The 8,608-nt window shown below is 47.0% G+C and overlaps 2 protein-coding genes across 4 annotated transcripts; one reads left to right on the top strand and one right to left on the bottom strand.

The window, feature by feature from the left end:
• LOC8076938 (pyrimidine-specific ribonucleoside hydrolase RihA) lies at positions 1 to 5,133 on the top strand. 3 transcript variants are annotated; one of them, XM_021447878.1, is made up of 10 exons: positions 73 to 438; positions 1,155 to 1,334; positions 1,453 to 2,013; positions 2,143 to 2,430; positions 2,523 to 2,645; positions 2,981 to 3,178; positions 3,288 to 3,523; positions 3,613 to 3,790; positions 3,911 to 4,219; positions 4,639 to 5,133. In XM_021447878.1, the coding sequence occupies exons 1-10, from the start codon at positions 238 to 240 to the stop codon at positions 4,954 to 4,956; spliced, it is 2,592 nt and encodes an 863-aa protein (XP_021303553.1). In that variant the 5' UTR covers positions 73 to 237; the 3' UTR covers positions 4,957 to 5,133. The 3 variants fall into 3 exon arrangements, with proteins under 3 accessions (XP_021303555.1, XP_021303553.1, XP_021303554.1); XM_021447879.1 differs by lacking the exons at positions 73 to 438; positions 1,155 to 1,334 and having other exon boundaries at positions 1,920 to 2,017; XM_021447880.1 differs by lacking the exons at positions 2,523 to 2,645; positions 2,981 to 3,178; positions 3,288 to 3,523; ... (1 more) ...; positions 3,911 to 4,219; positions 4,639 to 5,133 and having other exon boundaries at positions 1 to 438; positions 1,453 to 2,017; positions 2,143 to 2,367.
• LOC8076937 (uncharacterized protein At4g15545) lies at positions 5,244 to 8,608 on the bottom strand. The gene is made up of 10 exons (XM_021447882.1): positions 8,224 to 8,608; positions 8,020 to 8,106; positions 7,693 to 7,761; positions 7,339 to 7,395; positions 6,887 to 6,944; positions 6,709 to 6,801; positions 6,402 to 6,620; positions 6,078 to 6,120; positions 5,674 to 5,752; positions 5,244 to 5,578 (listed from the first exon to the last, which is right to left on the bottom strand). Exons 1-10 carry the CDS (start codon positions 8,485 to 8,487, stop codon positions 5,486 to 5,488), a joined length of 1,062 nt encoding a protein of 353 aa, XP_021303557.1. The 5' UTR covers positions 8,488 to 8,608; the 3' UTR covers positions 5,244 to 5,485.

Genomic DNA, 8,608 nt, shown 5'->3' with positions numbered 1-8,608 from the left:
CAGCCGCTGTCCATGGACGCCCACGGGGAGAGGCGAGCTAGGTGATGGTGTAGCTATAAAATGCGCGCACCCATCAAATCCCCTTCCGTCATGCAGAAAGGCAGCTAGAAGAAGAGTCCAACGGGCAACCGTCCCCGTCGCTCCAAGGTGCTAGGCTGCTAGCTACTACCAGCCTACCACACTCTCCCTTGAGTAGTCCCTGACCCTCCCACGCTTGCGTGCACCAAACTGTCCTCCATGGCGACGGCTCCGAGGAAAGGGAGCAGCAGGAGTGCCCAGCTACGGGCGGCGGTGGCCGTGTTGTTCCTTACAGTATTGGCCGCCGGTGCGGCAGCGGCTGCTCCGCGGCGGCTCTTGGTGGACACGGACATGGACACCGACGACCTGCTCGCGCTGCTCTACATCCTCAAGCAGAACCGCTCCGAGTTCGACGTCAAGGTTGGTGCCATGTCAACCTCTCTCCTCTCGTAGCCCATGTGCTACGTGTCACCGCCGCTCTGCGCGTCGATCTCCGAGTGGATCCACCGGTAATCGAGTAGCGCTTCGCTGAAATTCAGCTCATGCTGTTGCTTGTGCTGATTTGTTGCGAGAGTAAAACACTATTCGTTCGGTGAAAAATACCAATGAAGTAGTATTGAAGAAGAGGGCAACTGGTTATTCCACCGATCAAAGCGCTCTCTCTCTCTCTCTCTTTCTCGTCAAGCATGGCGTGGATTCTGGAGGTAATGGATCACTGCTCTCTGGAGATAGAGACATCATCAGGCATGGATCGCTGTGACGGGTAACGTATGGCCGTCTCGACTTGATTCTGCGTCTGTCTGCGCAGGCCGTTCGGCCGAACTATATATGATATGTGATAGTATCCTATATAGTTTTCGTGTCCGACGGAATGGTCTAGCTCCGATGAATTTCAACCCCATGCGCACGCGCGTCAATTGTTTATTGCATCGCCATTGCCGGATCACTAGGTAAAAGAGGGGGAAAAGTGGTGTAGATAGACTAGCTAGCTATGGACAGGGACAGCGATGGCGCATCTTGGCTTTGACTATCTTCTTTGCCATAGCCATGTTTCAACGCCTTCGTGGCCGTCAATTTGAGAGCCATCTTCCAGCCAAGGTCGGGCTAGTGCGTCACTATTGTCGTGAACAATGCAGGCCATTACCATCAGCGCCAACGCGTGGACCGACGCCGGGCATGCCGTCAACCATCTCTACGACATCCTCTACATGATGGGCCGCGACGACATCCCCGTCGGCGTCGGCGGCGACGGCGGGATATCCGACGCCGGCGACCTACAACGCAACGTCGGTGGCTACCTACCACTGATCGACCAGGTACGTACGTAATTATTATCTTATATCTAGTAGCTTAGCTTAGAGTAGATCCAACCAAGAACTAGCTAGCTCCCAGAGTAATACCATGCACCCTTTTACTTACGACGTGCGCATGCAGGGCATGTCGACGGCCGGCGGCTGCCGGTACCGGCAGGCCATCCCGCTGTCGGGGCGGCTGGACGTCGACACGAACTTCGGTGTCCGGAAGGGCTACCTCCCGCAGGGTTCCCGGGGGTACCGGCCGCTCCGGCAGCCCACGGCGCAGCGGGTGATGGCGGCCACGCTGTCGGCCGGCCCGACCTCGGTGCTCCTGCTGGGCACGCACACCAACCTCGCGCTCCTCCTGATGTCGCGCCCGAACCTGAGGCGGAACGTGGAGCGCGTCTACGTCTCCGGCGGCGGCGTGAGGGTGGCGGGCAACCTGTTCACGGCCACCGCCGCCAACCCGGTCGCCGAGTTCAACGTCTTCGGCGACCCCTTCGCCGCCTACCAGGTGCTCCACTCGGGCGTCCCCGTCACCATGATCCCTCTCGACGCCACCAACACCATCCCCATAACGGAGGCGTTCTACTCCGAGTTCCAGCGGCGCCAGAGCACGCACGAGGCACGGTACTGTTTCCTGTCGCTGGACGGGGTTCTGGCGCAGCGGAGGAGGCGATCCGACAGCCATGACCACACGGCAAGTCTGTCTGAGCTCCATCTTCTTCTCCGTCGTCCGTCCCACCTCTGACGCTAGCTTGGCGTTGTTTCCATGAAATGAATTTCTTACGCTGCTTCTTCGTTCCTTTATTTCGCCTGGCCGGCGCAGGGCTTCTACATGTGGGACCAATTTGCCGCCGGCGTGACCCTCGCCAGCATGCGCCATGGCGAAACGGGCAGCAGGAGTAATGAGTTTGCCGAGCTTGAGTACATGAACATCACCGTGGTAACATCCAACAAACCATACGGTGTGCGTGACGGCTCTAACCCATTTTTCGATGGACGAACTGCTCCCAAGTTTGGATTGCAAGAGGGTGGAGTTCACAGTGGCCATGTTGAGACTGGGATCAGAGATCCCTTCTGTCTGGTGCCGGGAAGCAACAGAGGCAGATGCAAGGTAATTTATTGTAGTGTTGTACTGGATCGATGCAAAATGTTATCTATGCATAACATGACAAACTCTGATGGAGAACTTGCATTACTTCTTAGGATGGGTACACCAAGGAAGTGTCCGGTCTAGAAGCAGTTCAGGTGCTTGTCGCAACAAGGGCAAAGTCGAACACAAATAAGAATAGCCCACTGGACAAGGAATTTTCGGAGAGATTCCTAGAGGTAACTACCTTGTTTTAGTTTACCTCCAAAACTAAACTTTTCAAGATTCTCCGTCACATCGAATCTTGCGGCACATGCATAGAGTATTAAATATAGATGAAAACAAAACTAATTGCACAGTTTGCATGTAAATCGCGAGACAAATCTTTTAAGTCTAGTTACACCATGATTGGACAATGTTTCAAATAAAAACGAAAGTACTACAGTGTCAAAATCTAAAAACTTTTTGAATCTAAACAAGGCCTAAGAAGAATACTTCGCGCGTTTTTTGGATGAAAATCACAAGTCACAATGTCACAGTCCAAGCTCACAAATGCCAACAATATTGTTTTCAGGTTCTAAATCTCCAACAGAACACTGGACGTTTCGACATCAGTACACAGTTTCCATATTACAGAGAGGTTCTCTACAAGCCGGATTTCATGAATGTAACTAGGGGCAAGCCAGTCGTTTTTGACATGGACATGAGCCCTGGAGATTTTGTGTCACTCATATACCTCCTGAAAGAACCTAGACATGAAATTGATCTGAAGGTGAGAGAAATATACGTCCCAAACTACAAAATGTTGCAGCTAATAATGCTGTTAGCTCTCTTTTGTACACTGAATGCCTGACAAACCTCACTCTACTAATCATTTTTAGGCTGTTTTGATCAACGGAAACGGCTGGGCTAATAGTGCTAGCATTGACATTGTTTATGACGTTCTACATATGATGGGCCGTGACGACATTCCAGTCGGTCTTGGCAATACTACTGCAATGGGCAGTCCAACCCTTGGCTGCAACAATTCTTATGCTATCCCTCATGGAAGTGGTGGATTTGTAGATTCAGACACATTGTATGGACTGGCTCGGTCGTTGCCAAGAAGTCCTCGAAGGTAAACACTCTACTGAATGCCGCTTTATAATTTATATGAATGATAATGCTTGTCATAAAACATTTCACATATGTTCATTTCATGATTAGGTTCACTTCTGATGATTTGGATCATCCCGAAAGCCGGCACCCACATGCTTTCGATGTTTGGCAGTCAGTTAGGAAGCAACTTAGTCCAGGTCAGAAGATCACGGTTCTTACCAGCGGACCTCTTACCAATCTAGCCAGCATTTCATTATCTGACATGGACGCCAGCTCTGTCATAGAGGTCAGTTCTTTTTCCCACCTAGTAGTACGAGACTTCGAAGGAAGTTGTGACCTGTGATGAATTAATTCAGACTCAAAGCTGATATTTGTTATATAAAAGCTTATAATTCTCTGTATGCAGAGAGTTTATGTTGTCGGTGGACTCATTAGAGATGGTGGTGACGAGAAGGGAAATGTGTTCACTGTTCCCTCCAACAGATATGCAGAGTTCAACATGTTCCTCGATCCACTGGCCGCAAAGACAGTACTAGAATCTAGTCTGAATATCACACTCATTCCTCTTACCGTGCAACGAAAGGTTGCTTCATTTGAGGGTATCCTTGGAGCTTTGAAGCAACACACCCAGCATACTCCCGAGTCAAAGCTTGTCCATCGTTTGCTATTGCTGCTTCAGAAACTTCAGAGGAAACAGAAATTCTATCACCACATGGTAAGTGACCTCTATGGCAAAAGTGCATTATAGATTATACTCCTTTTGTTCAAAAATATATATCATTATAGTATGTTCTGTGTCAAACTTCTCTTAACTTTAACAATACTTGTAGAAAAATAAATCATCTGTGATATCAAATTAGTTTTATTAAATTCTTAATTAAACATGTCTTGAAAATCCATTTATTTGGTCATGTCAATGGGCATATTCTTGAGAAAAAAAAAATCCATTTATTTGGTATTGCAGATGTTAATGTATTTGTTATAAACTTTGTCAAATTTCGAGAAATTTAATTTACAGCAAAATTATATATATATATATAAAATTCTTATTTAATTGGCCTATTTTTGACTGTTGACAGCTAACCTAGTCTTTGGTCATTTCTATGATGTCTGTGTTAACTCTTTTATTTGTAGGACATATTTCTTGGAGAAGTTCTTGGCGCAGTTTACATGGTCCAAGGAACTGACTTGGAACCCTCTGTGAAAGTGAAGTCAATAAGCATTGTTGCCAACACAACCGAAAGGACAAATGGGCAAATTTTGGTCAAGAAGAGCGCAAAGCCAGTGAATGTATTATATAGTTTGAATACTGGAGCATATCACAACCATTTGGCAAATTCTTTGGCTAACGATAAGCAATCTGCTGTTGTTGGGAGCTTTGAAGAGCAAAAGGCAATTTGGAGCAGGCCACACAAACATTTAGGGGCGGACATAGCAAAGGATAGAAAATAAGTAATATATTTGTAGAATACTGCTGGAAAAGGATTAAAGATTAGATGCCAAAAAACCAAAACAGTTTACATCATATTTCACCATCTTATAGCATAGTGCAAAAAACTAAAGGAGATACTCAACACAACAGTTGTAAGAAAGGGCCTTAATAAGCAATAAAATTTATCTTCAGATGGACTTCACGTGCTCTGCTGGCTGTTAAAAACTTGACGGGTACTCTGCTAGCTGTTAACTTTTGTTCTGCACTTGTTTCACATTTGTAGTCTATAAATTATGTTCAAGAAATATCAGACAAATAACATATTTCCCTTTATTCCAATATTTCCTCCACTTGTATTAGAATATAAATTGTAGCTTCCAGACAAACGTGGGACACTACATGGACATAAGTAACTATAGAACTAGATACCAAGAATCCACAACAGACTACAGACTTCAAATTAAAATAGTGATGAATATCATAATCACAGTATACTGGTAAAACTTGAATCACTAGTAATCATGGGTAATGTTTCAACCCTTCAGAAGACTAGCGAATATTGCGAGTTATCAGGCTCTCAAAAATGGTGTACAGGTCCTTGTTTTCAGGACCGAAGATTTCATCGGCCTTTCTTAAGGTATCCTGTAAGAGACATTCAACGAATACCAAAAGGGGGATCAGAAAATTAGTTCATAAATCCCCAAACAGATGTCTATTCAGTGTTGATCCATTTATACCTCTCTGGTCTGCCTGTGTGCGTTCAGCTCCTTCACATTAGTCAGGAATGCACCAAACTGCTCATATGATAATCGATTTCTGCATGTACAACAGTTAAAGAGGCAAATCAATCATGCACTTGGAAAAATGAACAAAATTTTCTTTGTAACAATTATCAATGGATTTGAAAGGTTTCTTTCTAGATTTCTGGAAAACAAGATCCTCAAATCAGTTGAGCCTACTGTGCGGCTATGTGCAGTTCTTGAAGACGCTACATGATCATAATTTCAGAAAGAAGAATGAGTCCACCAAACTCCTTCTATTAACTCTTATCAAATATTATACTCACAAGGCTTGAGTATATTTCCGAGAAAAAAATCTATTGTTAAACTGAATACTTGGAAAAGAGCACTTTTGCACATACCTGACATTACGAAAGAACTCCTTTCCATCAACTCTTGTTCGTCCTAAAACAAATAGCTCTCAATGAGAAAGAGTAGACGGATAGCTTATTTATGATTTCGTGTTAAACACAGAAATCAAAGATTGAACCTAGTAAGCAAGCAAACAGTTCACTTTTGGGTCCAGTGGAACTGCAATATATTTTGATATTTACAACTAGATGGCAGTTAAATTGTAACATATCTTGACCAACTAAATGTAATATATGCTGATTGCTGAACAAAGCAGCATTAACATTCAAGTGTTTGACATACAGTATAACTAACTCTTGGGGTTATGAGCTAACCTGTTTGACTTGGAGCGTCAAATGGAGAGGTATGCTGACCAGAAAAGCCTGAGGACCTGTCATTCAACATATTCATCGATGTAACAGAGATTGAATGTCGCCTTGGCGGTGATACCGATGCATAACGCCTTGGAGGTGAGCCTGGGGGAGTCATCCTTGGTGTGCTGTTGTATGACGGCAAAAATACATGTGGACGTCCAGGACGGGGTGGCCTAGGTCCTGCAAGTACAAAAAGGTTCTGTGCGTAAAACATCATTCAACAGATTTTTGTATCAGACAAGATTAACTATATGAAACAGGAATGTACCATCTGGGTCAACTTGGCTATTTTCCTCTGAAACTGAACTCGCAGTTTCTGAAATCTGTGATGATTTGGAAGTTGGAAATGCAGAATCTTCATCTGACAAAAATCCAACAGTCAACATTACCCTAGGAAACTAGAATAATGTGGACCTAGCACAAGGACCACGAGAATAAGGTAGTACCTGATGGTGCAGAGGAGAAATTTGAAGTTGCTGCAACTCTTGCCCCGGGAACAGTATTCTATAGAAAAGTAATTTAAAAAGAGAAATCACTTTCAATCAGCGACGAAGCCAGCAGTGGAGCTAGGGGGGCTCCAGCCCCTCCTACCGTTGCTGGCTTAGTGGAATTTTTAGTACCCTCTTTCTAATTTTAGACATAAATTTATAAGGTAGGGTGGGCTGAGAACTTTATTTTTTAGATATATTTTGTGAACTTCATCATTAATGTATATTTAAGAGGGATAATAGTAGAGCTAAGTCGATGTAGAACTTTTGTTCAGCCCCCCCTAAATTTTTTCCTGGCTTCGTCCCTGCTTTCAATTCAGCTACAAATACAGAGAAGGGAAGAACTGAAACGCTAGACATTTCTGGGTTCTTGAGTTAACAACTAGACACAGCCTGAATGCCAGACTTACATCACTGCTGTCATCTTCCTGGAGTGACTGCACAAGTGTCTTTCTGAAAACTTCCAACTGCACAACAAAGTAGAATACACAACTATGAAGTTTAAAATGGTATAGCAGTCAAGGCTTATGTACAGCACCAATCAATGGTTGGACATGCTTATGCGAGAGAAAAAAACGCCATTTTCCCGACCCGTTGCCATTTTTTTTCTTTTTTTTTTCTTTTTCATTATAATGTTAAGGACTACAAGGTTCAGTTTGAAAGTATGATGAGAATTGGTACGTAATTGTTCCAAACTGGTAGTGCAACACACAGAAATCTGTCAAATTCTTCCCAAGTGCAAGGTAATAATAGTGTTATGGTACCTTGGCGACATCTCTGTTCAACTTGGTAACGGTGTTGGACAGCGCAGAGTTGTCCCGCTGCAGTGCCTCCTGTACGTCCATCGTCCACGGATCACAACATGAAGAAGCATTCGACTGTTAAGTAATTTTCGGTTGCCCAAATTGCGCAGCATACATATCACGCAGCTACATTGCTGGAATAGAGACGACATTAGGCGCAAGCGTCGCGGGACCAGAGTCGCCGACAGGCGACAGGTGGGACGGCCCGAAGCCACCATTCCACAGAAAGCACAGCTCAGCCACTGTCAGCCAGACCCAGAGGCCGCTAGTAAACTGACCAGCGATTACCTTTTCCTCCTCGGCGCGGCGGAGGCGGCCGGTGGCGACGGCGAGCGCGGCGTCGAGCTGCTCGACGCGCTCCCGGAGGTCCTCGGCCTCGGCGTCGCGCTCGGCGAGCTGCGAGCGCAGGAGCGCCGCCTCGGCCGCTCCGCGGCCGGTGGCGACGGCGAGCGCGGCGTCGAGCTGCTCGACGCGCTCGCGGAGGTCCTCGGCCTCGGCGTCGCGCTCGGCGAGCTGCGAGCGCAGGCGCGCCGCCTCGGCCTCGAGGAGGCCGAGGCGGTGCGAGAGCGCGATGGAGGTGATCCTGCGCGCCACGTCCAGCTGCGCGAACGGGTCTGATGGCAGCACGGACACCAGCTCAGCGGGCAGCCCAAAGTAGTCCACGGCCGGCGCCGGCGCCTCCCCGGCCGGCGCGTCCTCCTCCCCCACCACCGTCGCCGCCGCCGGCGGCACCGCCTCCTCCCCTTCCTCCGCCATGTGTCCGCTCCTGCTCCGCGCCTCTTGGACTAGCGCTCTCCTCCTCTCTCGCCCTTTCCGTGCCGCGACCGTTATCTGCCCGCCCGCGGGGGGGGATTAGGCTGGTGGGGTGCGTGCGAAG

The sequence above is a fragment of the Sorghum bicolor genome, chromosome 9 (assembly GCF_000003195.3).
Source record: "Sorghum bicolor cultivar BTx623 chromosome 9, Sorghum_bicolor_NCBIv3, whole genome shotgun sequence".
In the NCBI taxonomy this organism is placed as follows: Eukaryota; Viridiplantae; Streptophyta; class Magnoliopsida; order Poales; family Poaceae; genus Sorghum; species Sorghum bicolor.
Note: the sequence above shows the minus strand (reverse complement) of the source record. Positions and strands in the feature narration are given on the sequence as shown.